Source organism: Schistocerca nitens, chromosome 2 (genome assembly GCF_023898315.1).
Source record: "Schistocerca nitens isolate TAMUIC-IGC-003100 chromosome 2, iqSchNite1.1, whole genome shotgun sequence".
Classification (NCBI taxonomy): Eukaryota; Metazoa; Arthropoda; class Insecta; order Orthoptera; family Acrididae; genus Schistocerca; species Schistocerca nitens.
Window position 1 is genome coordinate 40,839,284 of NC_064615.1, and position 27,373 is coordinate 40,866,656.

General features: G+C 39.2%; 1 protein-coding gene across 1 annotated transcript in view; it reads left to right on the plus strand.

Moving 5' to 3' along the window:
• The window catches only part of LOC126234294 (venom protease-like), a 119,324-nt gene extending 92,219 nt beyond the window's left edge, over window positions 1–27,105 (plus strand). Inside the window, exons 6-7 of the mRNA XM_049942979.1 lie at window positions 14,435–14,601; window positions 26,929–27,105. Of these exons, the coding sequence (XP_049798936.1) occupies window positions 14,435–14,601; window positions 26,929–27,105 (344 nt within the window). The remainder of the gene's footprint in view (window positions 1–14,434; window positions 14,602–26,928) is intronic.
• Window positions 27,106–27,373: the final 268 nt, after the last annotated feature.

The window sequence follows — 27,373 nt, forward strand, 5'->3', positions numbered from 1 at the left end:
GGCAGCAGAAGTGTTTAATCTCAGAAGACTGTTCCTGGAATGACTGTGTAGCAGTTCTGGACGTGTGGCATGTCACATTGTCCTGCTGGAATTGCCCAAGTCTGTCAGAATGCACGATGGACATGAATGGATGGATGCAGGTGATTAGACAGGATGCTTACATATGTGTCACCTGTCAGTGTCATATCTGGACATATCAAGGTCCCATATCACTCCAACTTCACTTGCCCTACACCATTCCAGAACCATCCTGAACAATCCCCTGCTGACAGGCAGGGCCCGTGGATTCATGAGGTTGTTTCCATACCCATACTCATCCATCCACTTGATACAATTTGAAATGAGACTCATCTGACAAGGCAATATGTTTCCTGTCATCAACAGTCCAGTGTCAGTGTTGACGGGCCCAGGCAAAGCATAAAGCTTTGTGTCATGCAGTCATCAAGGGTACGTGAGTTGGCCTTCAGCTCCAAAAGCACATATCAATGAAGTTTAGGTTGAGTAGGTCACACACTGACACTTGTTGATGGCCCAGCATTGAAATCTGCAGCAACCTGCAGAAGGGTCGAACTTCTGTCACTTTGAGTGATTCTCTTCAATCATCATTGGTCACGTACTTGCAGGATATTTTTCCAGCTGCAGCGATGTCTGTGATTTGATGTTTTACCAGGTTCCTGATATTCATGGTACACTCATGAAATGGCCACATGGGAAAATCCACACTTCATCACTACCTCGAAGATGGCGTGTCCTATCACCCGTGCCCCAACTATAACACCATTTTCGGACTGACTCAAATCTTGATCACCTGCCATTGTAGTAGCAGTAACCAATCTAACACACACACACACACACACACACGGAGACAGTAGAAGACAAACACAAGCAAAAACAATAAATCAGATAGTCAATTTGGCCATAGTAGAAAATTTTCCACAGCTCAAGTAGCAGTGATTTCACCTCTATTTATCATTTTACTGTACACTACAATCTGCCTACAATGTTTGATTTCTACTTTCCTCCAATGTCATTCTTTACTTAATATAGTTGGAAACTATTTTTTTTTTTATATAGTAGCTCAGTTAAATTATTATTCCATATGGTTCTATAGTTTCATGTTTTCAAAACTCAGCTAAAATTTTACTTTCACTCTTACCTTAGATTCCTCCATTAACTACTTTCTCCACCTACAGATACTTAGCAATAATGTTTTACATGATTTACTGGTTGTAAATTACTACCATATATAATAGAAACTCTCTAATCCATTGCTTCCTCAACATAGTTCTCCACAGTACACCAGCATAATCATCATTATTATAATTATTCTCATCATAAACCATAAGACATTTTCATTAATTCTCACTTCTCACAAAATATTCTCATTTTACGGTTCACCACTAACCATTAACACTTTCTGTAATGTATACTATGAGATGTGGTCTCTGAGACCCCTGTCTTTAAACCAATATTTAAACTGTAAATCATTTGAAAATTGAATTTATGTTATATAACATTTATGTTTAGAACTATATAAGTGTTGAAACTTCCTGGCAGATTAGAACTGTGTGCCCGACCGAGACTCGAACTCAGGACCTTTGCCTTTCGCGGGCAAGTGCTCTACCATCTGAACTACCGAAGCACGACTCACGCCCGGTCCTCACAGCTTTACTTCTGCCAGTATCTCGTCTCCTACCTTCCAAACTTTACAGAAGCTCTCCTGCGAACCTTGCAGAACTAGCACTCCTGAAAGAAAGGATACTGTGGAGACTTGGCTTAGCCACAGCCTGGGGGATGTTTCCAGAATGAGATTTTCACTCTGCAGCGGAGTGTGCGCTGATATGAAACTTCCTGGCAGATTAAAACTGTGTGCCCAACCGACCGGGCGTGAGTTGTGCTTCGGTAACTCAGATGGTAGAGCAGTTGCCCGCGAAAGGCAAAGGTCCCGAGTTCGAGTCTCGGTCGGGCACACAGTTTTAATCTGCCAGGAAGTTTCATATCAGCACACACTCCACTGCAGAGTGAAAATCTCATTCTGGAAACATCCCCCAGGCTGTGGCTAAGCCATGTCTCTGCAGTATCCTTTCTTTCAGGAGTGCTAGTTCTGCAAGGTTCGCAGGAGAGCTTCTGTAAAGTTTGGAAGGTAGGAGACGAGATACTGGCAGAAGTAAAGCTGTGAGGACCGGGTGTGAGTCGTGCTTCAGTAGCTCAGATGGTAGAGCACTTGCCTGCGAAAGGCAAAGGTCCCTAGTTCGAGTCTCGGTCGGGCACACAGTTTTAATCTGCCAGGAAGTTTCATAACAGCGCACACTCCGCTGCAGAGTGAAAATATCATTCTGGAAACATCCCCCAGGCTGTGGCTAAGCCATGTCTCTGCAGTATCCTTTCTTTCAGGAGTGCTAGTTCTGCAAGGTTCGCAGGAGAGCCTATATAAGTGTTGTTTAAATACTCCTTAATGATTTTATTGCACTAAATAAGGCCAACAACATTTTATTTTTGTATCAAGCAAAAACCACATACTTTTGCGATGCTTTCTCAATAGTACACTAAACAAACTGTTAAAATTCAGTTCTCTATGTTGTGAAAAATTATGGTATCTCTGTAGAAGCAAATTTTCACATACAACTAATTTCTGGGGTTTAAACTTGCATGTAAAAACTGAACTCAATAGCCAGAAAATGAAAAGCTGCCAAATTAATGGTAAGTACAGAGATATACATCTTTTTTACACCATTCAGAACACATTTAATTTTAAGTAACACTAAGTATTTTTTTGGAGAAACAGAAAGGTCCTCATCACCATTGTCCTTAAGTTCTCCCTATGAATGGTCCTCTTGTTCATTAGCAGAATTGTGATCACTGGCTATTGAAAAATCTTTGTCTTCTTTGTGTACTTCTTGTTCTATATGATTGACATCATTCTCCATTCATTGACTAAAAATTTCATCGATCTTAGAGCGTGTAAAATTGGCACAAACTTGCTAATACATTTTGTACTGAACTGACGAAAGTGTGTGCATAGTTCACAAGGCGTGGTCTAGGAGACCCCATCACATGTCAACAACACATGTCAACAACAATCAAATAAAGCAATAATGCAACTGACAATAGTAATTTGTAAGCTTGGTGATTAAAAGAGTGTAGGTGGTGTATAAAAACGTTTTGGCATAACTGACCTACGAGAGTGACGTGGAAAATTCTGGCACAGTCTGAGAGACCACACCTCGTGAGTTAAGGGCTAAACATAATCAATAACAATAAACTCACTTTACAGAAACATCATGGCAGCAGCATAACATTCATTTCTTCATTACCACATTACAGATTCCAAATCCAGCATTATGACAGTCAACATATTATATATCACAAAGAAAATTTCCTTAAGAACTAAATTAAATGCTCAGGAATTAATTTAAACTTGTAGTTCTTGAAAGAACATAATAAAATATAAATCACGACCTCTTTACAACCAGTAGAAAAGTAACACTGCACTGTTATAACTTCAAGTTGAACAAATATATTTCAAGGAAAACGCAATACATGAAAGTCATAGATCAAGTAAACAGAGTAAGACGTGTGTACACTTTAACAGTCAAATCATAACTGAGTCCGAGTCTAGCGGCCGCTGGCTGGCTGGCCGCTTAGGTGGCACTGCTGCTGCATGGCTGGCAGGCAGCACCACATGTAGAGGACGCACGTAACTGCGCGGTGGCACTTTGAAAGAACGGCGAGTCACAACACTTTTCCCCCCTTTGAAGTTTTTGCACAGGTCTTGATGGAGGTGGCCTGTAGATTGCTAACATCCATAGGTGTTGTTTGACTGGCCGTGAAGTCTTGAGGAGGAGGCTTCCCGTACGGACAGAAGTGTCCCCGATGATAACGGGTCGAGAGGACAGGAGACGTGGGGGTCGAATCTGCTGGGTGCCGTGCACCAATCTGCCAGTTGCAAGAAGTCCAGTTTTTATAACAGGAGACATGCGCGATGTGTCTGCGTCTGTAGGAGAAGGGGGCGAGTAGAGTTGCTCTGACAGATGATGGTCATCTGGTTCCTGCATGGGCACATCTCCTGGTGGCGTCAGTTCTTGTGCTGGCACCGATATGATGGTGAGAGGACTGCATTGTGAGTAATGAGAGAGTCCAGTATCCCAAGCGTCAGGTAGAGCTGAAGGTGGTGTAGCGGCATCCGGAACAGGTGTTGCCGGCACACGAGGTCAAAGCTGGTCTGAATGACGCACTGCAACACCCGTGTCCATCTGGATTTCATACAGGTGTTGGCCACGGTGTCGTAAGATGCGGCCAGGACTCTATTTTGGCCGCCTGCCATATCCCCGTACTCATACAAGGTTGTTGGCGGTGAACCGGCCAAGCGAAAAGGCACCCACGGCCGTGAGGTGGAAGGCCGCACAAGATGAAGTAGCGTGCGGGGCTGTCGGCCATGTAAGAGCTCAGCTGGGCTGTGGTCGTCCATGAAGGTGAAATGGTAAGAAGCCAGAAATTGGAGAAGCACATCATCAGCAGCAGAAGAAGTCAGGAGTTACCTCATCTGAGCCTTAAATGTGCGGACCAGTCGTTCAGCCTCACCATTTGACTGTGGATGGAACGGAGGGTCCGTGACATGCATGACGCCGTGACGGGCACAAAAATCCGAAAAGTTGGAAGAGGCAAATTGCATACCATTATCAGTAACAAGAGTAGAGGGAAGGCCTTCCAAAGAGAAAATGCAAGCAAGAGCATTGGTGGTTGCCGCGGTGGTAGGCGATGTGCAATGGACAATGAAAGGAAAGTTAGAGTAGGCGTCAATAACGAGAAGCCACAAAGTACCTAAAAAAAGGTCCCGCGAAGTCAGCATGAATATGCTCCCAGGGCTTCTCAGGCAAAGACCACGGTGACAAAGATGACTTCAGGGCGGCGGCCTGTGACGCACAAGGGCCACAGGCAGCGACCATGTGTGCGATTTCAGAGTCCATACCGGGCCAGTACACATGATGGCACACCAGAGATTTTGTGCGAGAGACATCCCAGTGCCCTTGGTGAATGAGGCGCAAGACCGAAGCACGCATAGACACAGGTACCACAACATGTGGTGAAGCATTTTCAGTGGATGGGAGGATAACACCATCCCTAGCCGTGAGGCGGTAACGCAAAGCGTAGTAGTTCTGCAACGGATCAGAAGTCTTAGCGGATGGACGATCTGGCCAACCCTTCTGAATACAGCGTAAAACCTGGGAGAGGGTAGGGTCAGAACCCGTAGCAGCCGCCAGCCGGTCCCCGGTGATGGGGAACCCATCCACAACCTGCTGCTCGGCAACATCCAGGTGGAAACACAAAAGTTCGTCCCTATCGAATGCCAAATGAGGACCCATGGGAAGGTGAGACAGTGCATCAGCATTCGCATGTTGAGCTGTCAGCTGGAAATGAATCTCATAATTGAAACAAGACAAGTAAAGAGCCCAATGCTGGAGGCGGTGTGCAGCCTTGTCGGGAAGTGACGTTGATGGATGGAACAAGGAAACAAGTGGTTTGTGATCCATAACAAGATGAAATTTGGATCCATAGAGAAAAACACCAAACTTATGAAGAGCATAAATAATGGCCAAAGCTTCTTTTTCAATTTGAGAATACTTTTGTTGGGCATTCGTGAGCATTTTTGAGGCGAGAACAAGATGTTGGCCAGGTTGATAAGTAGCCAGCCACGGGTCCTGTTTCAGCATAGTCTTCAATTTCTGGAAAGCCACACTGCATGACGTGGACCAATGAAAAGGCACATTTTTATGCAACAGGCAATGCAACAGCTGAGCCAACGAAGCAGCAGACGGTAAAAACTTGTAATAGTATGCGATTTTCCCCAAGAAGGGCTGCAGTTCCTTAACAGATGTAGGGCGAGGAAGGGCATCAATTGCAGTGACAGTTTGCTGAAGGGGATGAATACCATCCCGAGAGAGTTGAAACCCCAAGTATGTGATAGATGCCTGAAAAAATTTTGATTTCTGAAGATTACACTTAAGACTGGCAGTCTGTAAGACATGAAAAAGTGTGCGGAGATTTTGAAGATGTTTGTCAGTGGTGGAGCCAGTGACAACAATGTCATCCCGGTAATCTATACACCCAGGGACAGTGAGCAATAATTGTTCCCAGAATCGCTGAAAGAGAGCAGGGGCGCTGGCAACCCTGAATGGCAATCATTGGTATTGATAGAGGCCAAAAGCATGTTAAGGACCAGAAACTGCCAGAAAGCAGCGTCAAGAGGAAGTTGATGATAAGCTTCTGACAGATCAAGTTTAGAAAAATACTGGCCTCCAGCAAGTTTAGTGAACAATTCTTCAGGTCGAGGCATAGGGTAAGTGTCAATAAGGCATTGAGCATTTACAGTGGCTTTGAAATCGCCACAGAGACAAATATCACCATTTGGCTTAGCAATGACAACGACAGGAGAGGACGACTAACTGGAAGTGACAGGAAGCAAGACCCCTGAAGCAGTGAGACGATCCAGCTCCTGTTTGACCTGATCACAAAGGGCCACAGGAATGGTCCGTCGACCACAAATATGGGAACAGTGCGAACGACAGATTTGTAAGATACCTCAGCATCATATTGTCCCAAGAGAGAAATGTTCTGTTTATTGTAAGTCCGTAATTGCCTAGTGACAGGTGACAGGATTGGAGAACCCAACTGAAGATAGTCTGAGAATTGATGATAGTGGCAGCAGAACCAGTATCCACCTGCATGCGAACATCTCGACCAAGTATTTGGACAGTGAGGAATAACTCCCCTGAAAGGGAAGAAGTACAATTGACAGACAACACAGAATCAGAATCAGTGTCATGTTCATGAGCAACATGTATGCAGTCGGATTTGCAAACGGATGACACATGACCCTTTTTTTGCATTTGTGACACACAGCCCAATGTTGTGGACAATCTTCTCGTGAATGTTTCGTAAAACACCGCGGACATGAAGGAAGTTGCCGTGGGTTTTGCTGCAGTTTCTTAGAGGTTTGTTTACAGCCGATGCTGCACTTGGGAGTGTACTGCGGCCACCTCGGCTGGCGAGGACACGCCACACGCTTCATCAACATCGCACAGAGGTTGTATTTCCCCGACGTCGCCCCATGCCTCTATTTGCACTCCAGCGGTGCAAGAAATTTCAAAAGACTGAGCGATGGATAAGACTTATTCTAGAGTCTGATTTGCCAACTGAAGGGCACGTTGCCTAACTTCTTTGTCGGGCACTGATCGGATAGTAGCATCCCGTACCATGGAATCGGTGTAGGATTCTTTGCGAACTTCAGTAACAAATTGACACTTTCTACTGAGGCCGTGACGTTCAGCAGCCCAAGCACGATAGGATTGATTCAGTTGTTTTTGACAATGATAAAAGGCAACATGAGAGGCTACCACATGTGTTTGCTTTTGAAAATAGACGGACAGAAGTGAGCACATTTCAGCAAAGGACAAAGACGCAGGATCTTTCAAAGGAGCCAATTGCGACAACAACCAATACATTTGAGGTGAAATCCATGAAAGGAACAGAGACTTACATGTTTGTTCATCCATGACATGAAATGCCAAGAAGTGTTGTCAAAGACGTTTTTCATAATCAGACCAGTCTTCCGCTGTCTCATCGTAAGGAGGAAAAGGAGGTAGAGACGACGACGAGAGACGCCCCGCATTTGATGCAGCGACGAAATCACGAATCGCATTTGTGAGAAGCGTTTGTTGTTCTATGAGACCTTGCAATAGTTGTTCTAAAGTAGCCATGGAAACATGTGGGTGAACGATGGAAAAGAAAAATCACAACCTCGTCGCCAATTGTTATAACTTCAAGTTGAACAAGTATATTTCAAGGAAGACGCAATACATGAAAGTCACAGATCAAGTAAACTGTGTAAGACGTGTGTACACTTTAACAGTCAAATCATAACTGAGTCCGAGTCTAGCGGCCACTGGCTGGCTGGCTGGCAGCTTAGGTGGCGCTGCTGCTGCATGGCTGGCAGACAGCGCCACATGTAGAGGACGCGCGTAACTGCGCAGTGGCACTTTAAAAGATCGGCGAGTCACAACATGCACATTCCAAACTAATAAGTTATCACATTCAGTTGCTTTGTGGAACAGATACATATAACTTTTTTCTTTTCTTTCTCATTTTGCTACAACTGTGTTTGCTTTTCAGAAATAAAATTGTTACCATTTTCTCTATTCTGATCCTTCTGATGATAATTGTTACCACTATGATTATGATGTACTCTCCTGTTGTGATTATTACTGTGACAATTTTGATTAGTAACACTTTCAAAATGTGTGTGTCTATTGTAGTTGTATTTCCTTGTTTTCTCCAACTTTGACCAAAATATACTTAAAAATCCTTTCTCAGAGTCTGCATAAGTTTTGTCTGTTGTGTCATTCAAACAAGACACAGCCAGGGCAAAAGCACCACAGGTGCAAAGATTCTAGCTGGTGTCAGTGCCACAGAGATTTGCCACTTACACCACGGGCAGCACTGAGGATGAGGATATAAACTTCACCTCAGCGAATTGCCAGCCGAGTACAATCCGCTAATGACCAGACAGCAATGGACAGAAGCCTACTTGGAAGATAGAAGAGCTGCTCTCACTCACTTGGTTATAGACCATTGACCAGGGCTCATTTAGACAGGGAACATCATTTAATGAACTCTTAGAAGTGGATAGACAGTTGTTGTGAAAAGCATTTGCTATGTACTGAGAAGTTGACCTATGATTATTTGCACTTAGCCATTGAGGGCCTTTTTGTGTTACATTAATGCAGTGTTGCAGACTTTATTATTCAACAAGCTGCCAAGATAAGTAACCCTTTTTAACTCATTTGCCTGACTTTGTTACTAAATTTTTCGAGTGTTGTAGAACTTTCATTCTCCTGTCCTGTTACTTGACCTCGGGCATAGCTGTGTAATAGTGGCAGGGAGTAATTGTCTTAGTAGTTCATGAACCCACAAACTCAGCCTACTGTAACAACAGTGGCAACTTGGCCTCCACAGCAGTAGCAATGAGACCTTCACAAGACTGGCAATGAGGGTTTACAAAACTGGTGACAAGGGTTTGCAAAACTGGTGACAAGGGGTTACCACACCATCATCATTAGTACACTTATTTGTCCAACTTAATGCTTCACCTTCCAGAAACTTTTCAAAAAATTTGATTTTCATAGTATCTGTCATATTAGACACAAAATTATCTCTGCAATTGTGCAGAAAATTTGCAGAGTGTAAATTACCTTCACTTGAAAAGTTTTTCACTAGAATGTTGCAAAACATGGTACCAACACTGTTAACACAATTTTGATTAACTACATTACTAGACAATTCTTCAAATTTTTTGCACAAAACAGAAACACTACTTTATAGGGTGCTAGTTTCGCTTTTACTTAATTTTGCATTTTCTGTGAGTTTGCTGTCTACTGTTTTCACCTGTTAACAAAACTGCATTCAACAAGTACCAGTTTGCTATCAACATTTGTTTTCAAAGTCCAAATTTGACTATTTACAGTTTTGTCAACAGTTCTCACTTCCTCATGCACATTTTAAAAGCAATTTTGTTTTCCTCCCTATCTTCAGTGATCTCATCTTTGACATTTTTAACTTCATCATTAAAGTTACATTCAATTTCTTTCATTTATAACTCAACAGATTCTATTCATACATCTAATCTACCAATTTTTTGATTAATATTGTTTATTTCAGCTGTATTTTTACCAATACAATCAAACACTGCTCAGGAGTGTTGTTTGATTGTATCAGTATTCAATAAGACTTTTAAATGACCAATTTCTGTTAACTGCTTCTCATTATCATTTAATTGCACTGTATTTTTTCCAACATAATCACAAAACATTCCTATTGACTGCCTGAATTTTGTGAACTGTTCATTACTCATTGTTATTAACTGATGCCTACTGTCACTGATCATTGTTATTAACTGATCCTTATTATCACTGCTAATTTTGATTAATGGTGACAGCATTCTACTTATGTCATTATCACCATCTTGTTTTAATTCATCCCTTAATTTTTTCTGTTACAGAAGTTCATCACTAATATTTTCCTGTTCTTGTTTCACTACACTATTTAAGTCTCTCATATCTGTATTATTTCCTATTGGTCCAGATTCTTCATTACTGTCATTGTTAATACTTACACAATGAAACACTTCACCAATAAATAAATAAATAAATAAAATATTTCCAGTACTTAACTTTGTTGTTGGATGTCAACATTGTTAGTTGTTCACCTCACTTTTTTATTTTTTCCATCTTTTTTGCTTCTTGTTTGCAAAATCCTTTTTTGCTGTTATGTTGCTGTTTGATAGCTGTGGTTCATATCTGGCTGATTGTTCACATAAAATTTTCACAATATCTTTCAGTCTGCAAGAAGAAAAATAGTCCAACACAGTATTCACATTTCACTTCCAGAAAATCATGGGCAACGCCACCATATTCTGACCGTCCCCAGCCTCTTCTTGTCCAGTGTTGAACTTAGATATGTTTGGAGTAAGTTAGTAATTTTGGCAGTTGGTCACATTTTCACAGCACTTGCCACCATGAGATAGTGACACACTGCAGTGAGTGACAGGGACAGTTGAATTTTAATTACCAGTTCTGTTAATAAAACAATACTCATATTTTTAGTTGCTCTTCTTTGTTGTACATTGATGGCTCCTTGTACTCTCCCTTTCTGTGATTCATCTTCCTATAATTGTGTTGAGGGTGATTGAATTACTACTTCAATTATAATGTGAAATCTGATGGACTTTCTGCAGAATCACACATCTATATTCAGTCATTTCACTTCGCAATACAAATCGATAAAACACACACAACTCATTCTCCATCCTCACACTTCCAACTCATGCAAGTTGCAACCAATTAAGATTTTCCTCTAACAACATGTAGCAAAGAAGTTACTATCATATATTGATCTATTTATGCAAAATAATATTAGGGGCATACATTTCATAAATAAAATACAATTAATTGTTTATCTTTTTGAGAAGTCCATAATCATCATTGTAATTATATTAAGTATTTGTAAACATTGACATTTAAACATTTTTGCAAAGCTTTGTTGTAGTGGATTTTTGTTTTTTACCTTTTCATCATGGTATTGTTCAGTTCATTTCATCCAATATTGGGTAGTACATTTATCTCACTATAACCAGTTTTGTTAGAAGGGACCCACACAACACACAGTGCTACTCTCGATGAGAATCCCACAGAAACCCACATGATCCCAGCTACAGTAATGCTTGCTGCACAATAAATCCTCTGATGATGGAAAAATTTCGAGAGAACAATCTAATTATCCAAGAAGTTAGCAGATGCAGCAAAACCATTACAAAAGAATTTGGTGAAAGCAAGCAAGACAGCTCCCAGATCTTGATAAAGAATTCAAACTACTGTAAAAATTTTCAGTTAGCTTTGAATGTTCAGAACTGTAAAATAATACACGTCAAAAAATAAAAACATGAAGTATCCTATGACGAACAAGTCAGTGAGTCACAATTAAAACCAGTAAAGTCATGCAAATAATTTGTTCTAATAGCTGGTAAGGATATGAAATGGATCGGCTGCATAGTCTGTCATAGGTAAACCACGTTGCAGACTTTGCTTCATTGGTAGAATACTAAGGAAATACAATGAACCTACAAAGATGATTGCTAACACATACACACATTTGCCTTATTTTACAGTAATTTCACACCAAATAGAACTAACATGAGATATTGAATATTTGGAAATAAGGGCAGCATGAATGGTCCCTGTTGTTTTCTTCATTCCCATTTTTCTTTATAGCTATGGAAAATTGGCATGTAGATGCTGAAAGAACTGAGCTAGCAAATTCTTGAAGATGGACACAAACTATCCCACGAAAGGCACTTAGTAAGTTTCAGGAAATTGTTTTAAGTGATCATCCTAGAAATATGCAACTGCCTACATGTAATATAGGGAATGAACTGGTTTGAGGCGCACAGAAACATCTAATAGAAAACAGTTGCACTTGCTTTAACACACACATACAGTTGTGGCGACACTGATAATTGAATATCAGTTACTGAAAGCAGTTGTGTGGGTAGATGGAGGTGGGGATGGTCAGGATAGGACACATGAGGCAAGGAGGTTGTAGCAGGGTTGTCAGAGGCAGGTCTTTCACGAAATGACTCAGTGGCTGCACAATAAGATGAACAGAGATCAGAGGTTAGAGCATGTAAGGGGTAGAGAGGAAAAAAGGGAGAGAGAGAGAAGGGGCAGGAAGGCAAGTAATGGAAAGTGAGATGGTGATGAAAAAGGAAGGAGAGGAGTAGACAGATGAGAGAAGGAAAGAGCTAAGGTGAGATAGTGGAAAACAGATTAGTGGAGGTTTAGGAGAGGGGGACTGCAAGACACACAATTTCCACCTATATAGTTAACAGAAATTTCTGCTGGAAGGGATGTCCAAATGGCACACAAAAAGTAGTTGTTAGTCATATTTGCAGATTTACAGGCTCACCACCATTTGGCAAGGGCCATTCATGCAAGTAGACAGTTGGTTGTCTATTTTGTTATTATACCCACAGAGAATGTTGCACAGTAATAGCAACATAGCTGGTACATCACATGGCAGCTTTCACATGTCACCCTGTCCTTTACAGTGATGGAAATGCCTCTGTCTTAACTGCAGTGGCAGAAGATAGCGGGACACTTTCCATCTTGAGCAGCCACTGAGTCATCAATCCTGGCTGATACTGATTCACACTACACCAATAACTCATCCTTGCATCATGCATTATTCCCTACCCCTTCTCCAGGTCCTCAACCCAGGCAACTGTGCTCTCAACAATTAATAATCAGTGCCACCATAGCTGTGATTGTGTACCTTTGGATCTCAGTGTAGTTCTGTATGTTGATGAGTGTCCTTGCTACTAGAACTAGTGTCAGAGAGATTGAAAGCTACTGAACACATTGTTATGTTATGTGTGCCTATGCACCACACATCAGACTGCAGTATGTGAGTCATTACCTTTCCTTTATTTTACATATTGAAACAAAAATTAAAATACCTAATTTCATACAACAGTTATCAAAACTGTTGAAGAATAATGTGATGAAAACATTTCAGGATTACATGTCGTTTTCATGTTTCAAAAATGTACAATATCACCTTTCGTTTATAGATTGCATTGACATGTTACTTTTATTGACAAGTTGTTAAAAGTAGGCTTTTGACTTCATTTGCTCTTCTCATGGTTCATACTGAAACAAATCATATTTTACACTGCGATACAACTTGACAACTCTTGATAAAACTTACAAATGTTCAGGATGTAGCCATAATAAAAAATTAATTTGCAGTGGAATGTAAAATGACTCATTCCATGTTATTATGATGTATAATACAAAATGATCCATGTAACATGAAACTAACCAACCAACCAACTTTCAGATTGGTGACTGCTTTGCCATTATATAATTCTAAATTTCTTTAACAAGCACTACAGTAAAAATTAGCATTGATTTGGTACCAAAAAGTAAGGTATTTACTTGGCAGAATATCCATGACAGCTCAGATATGCATACTGGATCAAAACCCAAAGTTGAACCTTCGCCTTGATACTATTCAGCATTTCTAGGATATCTGATTTCAGACATCAGTTTAGCAGCAATACATAACAGTCATAAGCATCCAACAGTAAGCGCAGTTCTGCATTTCAGTTATTGTATCAAGCCCTTGGAAGTTAAATACTATTTATCTAATTTTTAACTGGATAGAACAGAAAATCTACTCACTAAATGGTGGCAGGAGACACACACACAAGTTAATTAAATGTGCATACTTTCAGAAGCAGTGGCTCCTTCTTCTAGTAGAAGGGCTGAAGGGGGAAGGGAGAGGGATGAAGGAAAAGCACTGGAAACTTTTAGAAACTAGGGAGAGTTACAAAAAAGTCACCCAGAACCCCAGGTCAGAGGATCTTACCAGACTTGCTTCTCATCCCTTGATCTGCGGTTCTGGATGACCAGTCCTTTCCCTTTATCCTTCCTTCTTCCCCTTCATCTCTTCAGCCAGTAGGAGGAGGCATTGTCTCCAAAAGCTTGTATATTTTGTCGACGACTGCATGTGTTCTCCTGCCACCACTTGGTGAGTAGATTTTTTTGTCTATCCTTTTATATTATATTTTCAAAAATTGATTATTTTTGTTGATTTTTTTAGTCTATGTTACATTGTTAATGCACATACATACCTAGCTATAACTATCTTCTCTGGGTACTGACACTACCACTGCCTTCACACTTAAATGATATTTAATGATGAAACAAACCTCTTGATCTCTCCCATTGACCATTGTGAGTAATATGTTAAAATCCACACCTAAAATAGAAGTCTTACTGTCAGATATTGTTGTCATTTTTGATGGTGTTCTGTCTTGCAGCTGGAAAATTAAGTGACATTTTGCAGAAAGTTAATCTTGACATAGTAGGTAACGAAATGTGCAATAACCTATGGAAAAGTCTTGGCAAGATCACATCTCTGCCTCATGGAATTGCACCATCAATGTTATGTGCCGGGGTCACTTCAGGAGACAAAGACACTTGTCAGGTATGCTACTGTAATATGCTTTACTACTGCATGTATGAATCTTCAAACCCAGGTAATCTATTATTTCTGCAGTGTATAATAGATCTGTTAATGTAGTTAGGACTTCAATGAATAAAAATTGTTTAGTATTTGGTTCAATGGCTGAACAACTGTCACAGATTATACATGAAAACATCTTGAAGAGACTAAAGGAAATGGTAACTATCTATCTAAACAGACATTGTACAAGGTTGCACTTCAGCTGTTGTTTACCCGTATTTATTTAATTATGCATGATTACATGGTTGTGGTACACCACATCAAGAAAATTATTAATTAGAGGAAAATAAGAACCCTTTTTACCAGGCATCAGAAAACAGAAGTACAAACAAAATTTAAGACAAATACCAACTTCTGGTGCCAGATGTTCCTCTACCCAATGAGATAGAGATTAATTGGGGGGGGGGGGGAGGGGGGGGGGAATAAAAATGCTTAGATATGAGGAGAGAAGTGTCCTCGAATACATAAAATTCATTATTGACCATTAAAATTTTATCACCATGAAAACAACATGAAAAACGTATAAAGTGTACTACATACTTGGATATAAAGATTATTAGCATTTCAGTGCACCATAAAAATTTTGCGTATTAGGAAAAATCACACAGAAGGTTTCTCATTTTGAAATTGCTCATATACAATTTTATTAGCTCATAGCCAGTTCCTCTGATACCCAGATTCCACAGCTTGTCAAGTAATATTGTGACGTTTACACAATCAAAAGCTTTTTCTAGATCAAGGAACACTCCAGTTACATACTCCTTGTTCTCTATGGCCGTTATTATTTTGTCTATTAATTGTGCTGCTGCTACTGAAGTTGACTTGTTTTTCATAAAGCCATTCTGATTTTCAAATATTAATTTGTGTTGACTCAGGAATGTCATTAGTCTAGTATAAATAACTTTCTCAACTACCTTAGAAAATGCGGGTAAGATTGAGATGGCGCAGTAGTTTTCAATTTTAGATTTATCACCTTTCTTGTAAATCGGGTTTACCTGTGCTATCTTTAGACTATCTGGGAAACAACCTGATGCAATTACATCATTTACTGCTGTGGCCATGGCATCAGATATGTTATCTATGCATCTTTTCAGTGTACTGATTGACAATCCATCATAGCCTGCTGATTTTCTATTTTTTAATGACATTACTATGTTTTTGACTTCCTTGCTATTGTTTGGGGCCAAGTATACGCTTTGTTTGACTGGAATGCCCTTATATCTATGCTGAAGATTCTTAAAATGGTCATTGACAGATTTTCCAACAGAAGAAAAGCACTCATTAAAAACGTATGCAATCTGACATTGACATTTCATGATACACCATTTATGGTTTATAGTAAAATCACCAGGGGATGTCTAGTGGATTTCATATTTTTAGATTTCCAGAAGACTTTTGACACAAGTGATTTCTAATCAAACTGCTTGTCTATGGAGTATCATCTCAGTTGTGAGACTGTATTCAGAATTTCCTATCAGAAAGGCCACAATATACAGTGCTCAATAGAAAAAAAGAAAAACAGAAGCAATATGTGTTGTTCCCCATGGAAGTGTTATAGGCCCTCTGCTGCTCCTGATCTAGGATTTAGGAGACAATCTGAGCTGCTTCCTTAGACTGTTTGCATATGACGCTGTCATTACCATCTATAATGGTCATCAGGTGATCAAAACCAACTGCAGAATGATATATATGAAATGTGCAAAAAGTGGCAATTGACTCTAAATAATGAAAAGTCGTTCACATGAGTACTAAAATGATTCAATTACATTTCAGTCACAGATATCTAAATATTCAATGATTATTATTCTGAATAACTTAAATTGAAATGATCACACAAATAACGTTGTGCTGAAAGCAAACCAAAAACTGTGATTCATTGGCAGACCACTTAGATAATGCAGCAGGTCTACTCCAGACTTTAATTACACTACACTTATCCACCACCTTCTGGAGTACTGCTGTGAATTGTGGATCCACATCAGTTTGGACTCATGAAGGATATTGAAAAAGTCCAAAGGAGAGCAGCTCATTTTGTATTATCACAAAAAATGGAGAGAGTGTCATGGAAATGATATGCAAATTGGGGTGAAGATCATTATAACAAAGCCATCTGCTGTTGCAGCAGCATCTCCTCATGAAATTTCAGTCACCAACTTTCTCCCCAGAGTGTGAAATTCCTTTGTTGGCACCCACCTGTGGAGCAAGAAATGGTCATCATTATTAAATAAGACAAATCAGAGCTCACGTGGAAAGATGTAAATGTTAATTTTTCCCATATGCTGTTTGAGAGTGGAATGATAGTGAAATAGCTTGAAAGTGGTTTGACAAACCCTCTGCTAGGCCTGTAACTGTGAATTGCAGAATTATCAAGTAGATATAGATATACAAGTTGATGTACCCACTGAAAAGTTTGGTTACAAGTTACAAAGAGATGGGCATGCCACTATTTGTCAGCCACTAAGATTGATAATGTGTGACATAAAGTTGAAACAGCGTGGAATGACATACCTGTATCTGTCATCTAAGTTGAATTTGACTCATTTTCTACTCAGGTTACAGCCACTGTTTCTACCAGATGTGGCAGCTCTGTATACTAAATTTTATACACTCTGTACCCTCAAATCACCTACAAATTCAGTCATATATTCATACTACTATACTGTACATGCACAGTAAGTAAAATATCAATATTTCCTGCCCTTCCTGGTGTTGTAATTTTAATGGCCAACAGTGAACATATTTGTTTTCTTAAAGTTCTGTAATTGTAATACAGTGCAGTATTTTTTTAACAATGATAAACCATGCTTCATATGAGTTGCCTTTTCAGTTCAGAATGTTGCTAAATGATGATTGATTACTATTGCCAATTCTTGAGATGTCTCCAACAGAGTTGATGCTTTACTCTTGTCTACTACTTAGTATTCTGCCATATATATGTGTCTTGCTACTTATTAAGTGGTTTTATTTTATTTTTACTTTTTTTATTTGGTACGCATATTCCATGGATCTGTACATGCGAGTCATTCGCCTGGATGTGGCACATGTCAATACAATTGTACAAATACAATTAATGCTACAGAATAGTAATATAATACAATGATATAGATATTAATAAGTATCACTTTTTCTCATTTACAAGCTGTCATTTAGCTAGTATAGCAATTCACACTATAACACTATAACTATAACATTAACACTATAATATTAACATAATATCGTATCATCCATCTAATAACAAAGAGACTAAATACATCTATTATTAAGGGAGTGCATTATTTCTGGACAAGAATTCGTCTAAGGAGTAGAGTGGATGGCCAAGCAGGTATTTTTTTAACATACCTTTGAACAGCATTTCATTTTCTCTTGTACATGTAATATTATTAAGCAATGCATTAAAAGTCTTTATAGAAGCATACTTTACTCCCTTCTGTACAAGTGATAAATTTTTTCATTCAACATGTAGATCTTCTTTACCTCTAGTATTGTAGTTATGGTATGAACAATTTGTTTCATACTGAGCATAGTCTTTATTAACAACATTCATCAGAGAGTATATGTACTGACATGTCGTAGTCAGTATTTCTAACTGTGTGAAAAGTTTTTTACATGAGGTTCATGGAGGAACCCCACACATGATTCAGACTGTTCTCTTTTGAGCAGTTAAGATTTATTTTTATCCCAGAAGATTATTCTATAACTCATTAATGAGTGAAAGTATCCAAACTAAACTGATTTTAAAATGTTGATGTTCCCAAAATGAGCAATGATCCTTAAAGCAAAAGTTGCTGATGAAAGCCTTTTTAGAGTAAGGGACACTTGCTGTTCCCAGTTGAGCCTACTGTCAATGTGAACCCCTAGGAATTTAGTGGAGTGCACCTGTTCTAGTTCCTGGTTGTCATGAGCAATTACTATATTTCCTGGAGTTTTATTGCTTGAGTGGAACTGTATAAAATTAGTTTTTTAAATATTTACTGAAAGAGAATTAATTGAAAATCAAGCTGTAACTTCTCTGAGTATATCATTAACATCAGTCTCCAGATCAGCAGTAGACTTGCCATCTACTACAATGCTTTGTATCATCATTAAACATTGGGAATTCACAATTTTTGCCAATGGACAGGGGTAAATCATTGTTGTTGTTGTGGTCTTCAGTCCTGAGACTGGTTTGATGCAGCTCTCCATGCTACTCTATCCTGTGCAAGCTTCTTCATCTCCCAGTACCCACTGCAACCTATATCCTTCTGAATCGGTTTAATGTATTCATCTCATGGTCTCCCACTACGATTTTTACCATCCACGCTCCCCTCCAATACTAAATTGGTGATCCCTTGTTGCCTCAGAACATGTCCTACCAACCAATCCCTCCTTCTAATTCCCTCAGCATCATCCGACTTAATTCAACTACATTTCATTATCCTCGTTTTGCTTTTGTTGATGTTCATCTTATAACCTCCTTTCAAGACACTATCCATTCCGTTCAACTGCTCTTCTAAGTCCTTTCCTGTCTCTGACAGAATTACAATGTCATTGGCGAACCTCAAAGTTTTTATTTCTTCTCCATGGATTTTAATACCTACTCCAAATTTTTCTTTTGTTTCCTTCACTGCTTGCTCAATATACAGATCGAATAACATCAGGGATAGGCTACAACCCTGTCTCACCCCCTTTCCAACCACTGCTTCCCTTTCATGCCCCTCGACTCTTATAACTGCCATCTGGTTTCTGTACAAATTGTAAATAGCCTTTCACTCCCTGTATTTTACCCCTGCCACCTTCAGAATTTGAAAGAGAGTATTCCAGTCAACATTGTCAAAAGCTTTCTCTAAGTCTACAAATGCTAGAAATGTAGGTTTGCCTTTCCTTAATCTAGCTTCTAAGATAAGCCGTAAGGTCAGTATTGCCTCACGTGTTCCAGCATTTCTACGGAATCCAAACTGATCTTCCCCAAGGTCGGCTTGTACTAGTTTTTCCATTCGTCTGTAAAGAATTTGTGTTAGTATTTTGCAGCTGTCACTTATTAAACTGATAGTTCGATAATTTTCACATCTGTCAACACCTGCTTTCTTGCTCACTATATGACAGAGTTTTGTGAGGCTTGCCTCTCCCATGGCTGTCTGTAGTTCTAATGGAATGTTGTCTATTCCCGGGGCCTTGTTTCGACTTAGGTCTTTCAGTTCTCTGTCAAACTCTTCACGCAGTATCATACCTCCCATTTCATCTTCATCTACATCCTCTTCCATTTCCATAATATTGTCCTCAAGTACATCGCCCCTGTACAGACCCTCTATATACTCCTTCCACCTTTCTGCTCTCCCTTCTTTGCTTAGAACTGGGTTTCCATCTGAGCTCTTGATATTCATACAAGTGGTTCTCTTTTCTCCAAAGGTCTCTTTAATTTTCCTGTAGGCAGTATCTGTCTTAGCCCTAGTGAGATAAGCCTCTACTTCCTTACATTTCTCCTGTTGCCATTCCTGCTTAGCCACTTTGCACTTCCTGTCAATCTCATTTTTGAGACGTTTGTATTCCTTTTTGCCTACTTCATTTACTGCATTTTTATATTTTCTCCTTTCATCAATTAAATTCAATATTTCCTCTGTTACCCAAGGATTTCTTCTAGCCCTCGTCTTTTTACCTACTTTATCCTCTGCTGCCTTCACTATTTCATTCCTCAAAGCTACCCATTCTTCCTCTGCTGTATTTCTTTCCCCCAATCCTGTCAATTGATCCCTTATGCTCTCCCTGAAACTCTGTACAACCACTGGTTTAGTCATTTTATCCAGGTCCCATCTCCTTAAATTCCCACCGTTTTGCAGTTTCTTCAGTTTTAATCTACAGTTCGTAACCAATAGATTGTGGTCAGAGTCCACATCTGCCCCTGGAAATGTCTTACAATTTAAAACCTGGTTCCTAAATCTCTGTCTTACCATTATATAATCTATCTGAAACCTGTCAGTATCTCCAGGTTTCTTCCATGTATACAACCTTCTTTTATGATTCTTGAACCAAGTGTTAGCTATGATTAAGTTGTGCTCTGTGCAAAATTCTACCAGGCAGCTTCCTCTTTCATTTCTTAGCCCCAATCCATATTCACCTACATCTACATCTACATCTACATCCATAATCCACAAGCCACCTGATGGTGTGTGGCGGAGGGTACCTCGAGTACCTCTATTGGTTCTCCCTCCTATTCCAGTCTCGTATTGTTCATGGAAAGAAGGATTGTTGGTATGCTTCTGTGTGGGCTCTAATCTCTCTGATTTTATCCTCATGGTCTCTTCGCGAGATATACGTAGGAGGGAGCAATATACTGCTTGACTCTTCAGTGAAGGTATGTTCTCGAAACTTTAACAAAAGCCCGTACCGAGCTACTGAGCGTCTCTCCTGCAGAGTCGTTCACTGGAGCTTATCTATCATCTCTGTAACGCTTTCACGATTACTAAATGATTCTGTAACAAAGCGTGCTGCTCTCCGTTGGATCTTCTCTATCTCTTCTATCAACCCTATCTGGTACGGATCCCACACTGCCGAGCAGTATTCAAGCAGTGGTCGAACAAGCGTACTGTAACCTACTTCCTACTTCGTAAGTTTCCTTCTCTCCCTTTTCCTACTACTGAATTCCAGTCACCCATGACCATTAAATTTTCGTCTCCCTTCACTATCTGAATAATTTCTTTTATTTCATCAAACATTTCTTCAATTTCTTCATCATCTGCAGAGCTAGTTGGCATATAAACTTGTACTACTGTAGTAGGTGTAGGCTGCGTGTCTATCTTGGCCACAATAATGAGTTCACTATGCTGTTTGTAGTAGCTTACCCGCACTCCTATTTTTTTATTTATTATTAAACCGACTCCTGCATTACCCCTATTTGAATTTGTATTTATAACCCTGTATTCGCCTGACCAAAAGTCTTATTCCTCCTGCCAGCGAACTTCACTAATTCCTACTATATCTAACTTTAACCTGTCCATTTCCCTTTTTAAATTTTCTAAACTGCCTGCTCGATTAAGGGATCTGACATTCCACGCTCCGATCCGTAGAACGCCAGTTTTCTTTCTCCCGATAATGACGTCCTCCTGAGTAGTCCCCGCTCGGAGATCCGAATGGGGGACTATTTCACCTCCGGAATATTTTACCCAAGAGGACGCCATCATCATTTAACCATACAGTAAAGCTGCATGCCCTTGGGAAAAATTACGGCTGTAGTTTCCCCTTGCTTTCAGCCATTCACAGTACCAGCACAGCAAGGCCGTTTTGGTTAGTGTTACAAGGCCAGATCAGTCAATCAACCAGACTGTTACCCCCAACTACTGAAAAGGCTGCTGCCCCTCTTCAGGAACCACACGTTTGTCTGGCCTCTCAACAGATATCCCTCCGTTGTGGTTGCACCTATGGTACGGCTATCTGTATCACTGAGGCACACAAGCCTCACCACCAACGGTAAGGTCCACGGTTCTTGGGTGGGGAGGGGGGGGGGGGTGGGGGGGGGGGGGATAATTAACATATATTAAAAACAGCAGGGGTCCAAGGACAGATCCCTGGGGAGCTCCGTGCTCTATTTTGCCCCATTCAGAATCCACTAGATCAGAAGATCCTCTGTTGCAGCCGTTTAGAACCACCTTTTGTTTCCTGTCTTCTAGATATGATTTTAGCCAGTTACCTTTAGGCCCTTTGATTCCATAATGATAGGCCTTCCTCAAGGGTATCTTGTGGTTTACACAATGAAAGGCCTTGGAAAGATCACAGAAGACACTAACTGGTGACTTCTTACTATTAATAGACTCCAAGACATCATTTGTGCATGAGTATATGGCATGCTCTGTGGAAGACCCTTTTTAAAAACCAAACTGTCTATGGTTAATAATATTAAGTTTATCAAGATGTACCACAATCCTGATATACACTGCCTTTTCAATAACCTTTGAAAACGTTGTTAAGAGAGATACAGAACAATAACTTTTGACATCTATAGCATTGCCAGACTTGAAACGAGTTCTCACAATGGCATATTTCATTCTCTCTGGAACAACTCCCTCATAAAGAAATATGTTGCAAATGTGAGCAACTACTACGCTTTACTGCAGGCTTTCGACAGTTTACTAGACATGTTATCTATACCTGAAGATCCTTTACTTTTCAGTGAATGAATTATTTTTGTTATTTCGTTAACAGTTATGTGTGGTATGTTTATATCATTAAAACTTTGTGGGAGGTTAAGTTTCAGAATATCTGTAGCTTCCCTTAGGTCACCACTGCAACCTATTTGAGAAGTGACAGTTAGAAAGTGGTTGTTAAATATGTCTGCTATCTGTTTACTATCAGTTATTTCCAAATTGTTAATTTTTAGGACAGTAGTTTTTACATTATCAGATGGTGCAATACCCGTTTCCCTTTTTTGTTACATTCCAGATCATTCTGATTTTAATATTTGAACAATTAATTTAAGATTCTATGCACATACTTTTAGATTTTTTTAATGACTTTAGTTGAAATTTTATAGTATGTCCTATAATAGTTCATATGGAGGGGATTATTGGATTGTCTGGATATTATATACAGTTTTCTTTTTCTCTGGCATGATATTTATGCCCTTGGTGAACCATGGTTTTTTGTTTGATTGCCTGTTCTGTAGTCTGCAGACCTTTTTTGGAAAGACACTTTCAAATATACTTGATAATTCACAAGTAAATACATTATATTTTGTATTAGCATCATTTGCAAGATAAACATACCTTCAGTCAGTCTCCCGAATGCATAATTTGAAGTTTTGGATATTTTCCTCATTTGTGTTTCTAATGGTTTTCCACTATGCACCAGCTTTGCTCTGATTTATATTAAAGTTGTCAATTGTGAGTATTTGCCTATCATGATCAAAGAGACCATTTATGACTTTTTCAACTTTGATGTAATGTGTTCTACTCATATCTACAAAGATATTGTCTATTAGAGTGCTGGAAGTGGCAGTAGTTCTTGTGGGAAAACTGACAGCGGAGACAAAATTATAGGTATGCATTAAATTTGCAAACTCTGTCTTAGAAGATGAGCTTCCGAGGAAGTCTATATTAAAATCTCCAGTCACTATAATGTTCCTATATTGCTTTGTGAGATACAATAGCACAGAATCTAATTGTGTCATGAATACTTTAAAATTACCAGATGGAGCCCTGTATACTGCTATGATTGCCAGTTTCTTGTTAGCTGCTACTATTCCTGTGACACATGCCTCAAAGTGTTTCTCTACACAATATTTCTCTACATCTATTGTATTAAAGGACAGGCTGTTTTTCACATAAATAGCTGCCCCTCCTTTGCTCATATGCTTTCTACAAAATGAGGTAGCTAATACATAGTTTGGAATATTCAGTATTTCGATGCCAACAGTGGCATAGTGTTCTGTCAGACAGAGAATATGAGCACAATTTGCGCCTGTTGGTTCATCAATATTTACAATAAATTGATCTAACTGTGTTTCTTTTGACATTCCAGTATTACAGGAACAGTTTTCTGCAGGGAATGGGGAGCTGTTGTGCTGGTAACCCCCACATTTGTTGTAATTAACTGCATTACTTACATTCCGATTGGAACCTTCCCCCTTCTGCCCCAGTACCATAAAAAAATCCCCATTTGCAGCTGAGGACTTGCTTGATCTCATGTGGAGCAGCTGCAGTCACTACTGTGCTTCTTTTTGCCATAGAGGGTGGATCTTCTGTTGGTGAGGTTTCTACACTGTCAGCTGGTACACTTGATCCTGTGGGGGTTGCTGTTGCTGTTTCTGCTATTGATGACCATTCTTCCTCCTTAAATGCTGCTGCTGCATCACAAGTTGGTAGTGGACTAACTTTTCCCACTTCAGTTGTGACTACTGGTGCTGTCTTGCTTTTATATAGAAGACCTGTTTGTGTTGATTCACATACAGGTGCTGCTGCATATGAAGGCTTCCCTTCAGCTGTTTCATTACTTTTGAATGAGTATTTTGACAACACTGTCTGTATTTCTTCCAGTGGTACAGTTTCAATGGGCACAGGTGCTTTTAGTGTGATTGGAGGAGTGGTGTTTTCAAATAGTTTGAATGTTTCTGCTAATAGTGCTTTAGCAAGTACACGTTTTCCTAGCCGGTTCCTGTGCATTCCATGTCGAGTAAACTGGTTTCTCTCTTCGGAATTACTGTCCATAAACTCCACATCCTTGAATGCTTTGCACACCTTTTGAAACATTCTGTTTGTGAATTTGATTTCATTATTTAAACATGAACTGTTTATTAAGTCATGTCTGTGTGGGAAGCTAACAACGATTGTTTTTCTTGGCGAGATTCTTTCCAGTGCATTTTGCAATGCTGTGATTGCATTTTACAACTCATTTTTAAAAACATCATTAGCTCCAGTAATAATTACACAAACATTGTTTGGTTGAGGGTTTAAATCTTTAATTATTTGCTGGAAAGTGGCCCTGGGTTTTGCTGTGTCAGTAACGGAATATTTAGATTGCATATTCATAAGAATAGTGGCTAAATCTCATCCTTGGCTGTCTGCAAATATACAAACTTTTGGTTTTGTTTCGTCTTCTCTCAATAATTTCATTTGTCAGAGTTTCTCTTGTGCAATGGCTTCAAATGAGTTTCTCACAACTATAGCAGATATTGGAGCACTTTGAGTTTCATTAACAGTTTCTTTAAGAGTGTTGTAGGTTTCACTTTGTACATTTTTCACACATTCAAAGAATTAATTAACGATATGATGTCATTGAATGAACTTACAATGAACTTTCCAGCACATTTTGACAATTATACCTCATTAGCAATGAATAATAATCAACTGGCAGGAATGTTCTGCTGCTTGCAACCTGTAATATCGCCCATAATTCCTTATTCTTCAAGTGTTTTTTCTCCAGTCTTTGATGGCTTTAATGAGGAAACTATTCTAAGGCAATGGAGGTAGACCACACTATCATTTCAGTCTTATTTTCATTTCAAGTGATCCCAAAATCTCACTCATGAATAAAACTCTTACGATGATGCTTGTGACAATGTATTTTATTAGTAGCAGTACCTTAGTACTCTTTTATGTATCTATATGGATTTCATAAAGAACACACCTATTACAAATACCATAAGCTTTCATAATGTAAAAAATACAGCTATGTATTTCTTATTTCTGTCCTTCAGTAATGCTTTCAGATTCCTGATTTGTTCCACATATCCTCATCCATCTTTAAAAACAGTCTGACAGTCATTAATTTTGGGTTCTGCTTGTCCATTTAATAACATTACTGCCAAGGGAAGGAGCTAATGTTATCTGGTGGAAGTGATGTACCTTAATGATTAATGAAAACAGTACAGGTACCCCATTATTTTTTTTATTTATTATTATTTTCTTTTAATGCATCAGTAAGCGTTTCTGTTAGTCTGACAATGTCATGTGACTAGGGCCTCCCATCGGGTTCGCAGGGTGCAAGTCTTTCGATTTGACACCACTTTGGCAACTTGCGCATCAAGTAGGATTAAATGATGATGATTAGGACAACACAACACCCAGTACCTGAGTGGAGAAAATCTCCGTCCCAGCCTGGAATCGAAACCAGGCCCTTAGGACTGATATTCCATCGCATTGACCACACTGCTACTGAGGGAGGACCAGTCTGAGAATGGAAAGTCCTGAGTGAAATAACAATAACATGGAAAGCATAGATTGCTACTCAGCACACATAGGAGGTGTTTAGTTGCAAACAGGCACACTGAAACAGACCGTTAAAACAAAAAGCTTTCAGAAAAGTCCTCCTTCTGCAATGCAAAACACACACATTCATGCAAACACAACTTGCACATACATGGCCACTGTCTCGTGGTTCTAGCTTCAATATTTTAGCAGTCCCTTTCATTGTGTCTTTCCATCAGTATGTTGATTTCGACTTTCTGTGATATTCATATCAAAGTCCTGTTGTATGCATTATGCTGCAAGTTTGTTTTATGGTTCAAAGTTGTTCAGTAGCTGTTCAAAGTATTCAACTAAAAGTTAGCTGTCTTTATTGTTTAGAGTGAAAATTGCTATATACAGAATTCATTGTCCTCTTTGTTCATAAAGTTCAACTGTATTTTCCCTGAAATGGAAAAGATGGTTTCACTATATTAGATCCTTTGTTTTGCATTTTAACATTTCCAAGTAAGTTACCAAGCCTTTTTTCAATAACACCAAAACCAATTCAATTTCTTAACACTAAATGCATTCCAAAGTTTTTCTCTTGAATCATTATTCCATTACTATAATAAATTTTTTAACAATTTTAATTTTACAGGGTGATTCTGGTGGACCACTTCAGATATCCTCCGAAATAGGAAATGAACATGTGTATCATGTTATTGGAGTGACATCATTTGGGAATTACTGTGCTGGAAAAGATTCACCAGGAGTCTATACACGTGTCTCTTCCTTTATTCCATGGATTGAGAGCATTGTGTGGCCAGATGGTTAGCTTAATGAACATATTACCAACTTGTAAAATGTTTTTTAAGTCTCCCATGCTATATATTTTAACTGTCTAGCTGAAGTCAGGAATGTTTCATGTGGTTAGCTGTGGATTTATCAGTGTATGTTGTGACTGCAGATCTAACACTCAGATATTCAGCCAAAAAGTTGTTAAAATCAATTCATTACATACGCTATCAAAATTTTTTCTGATAAATATCAAATGACCTTACTTTACACAAAGCCAACATTTTAATTTTGATGTAAATATACAT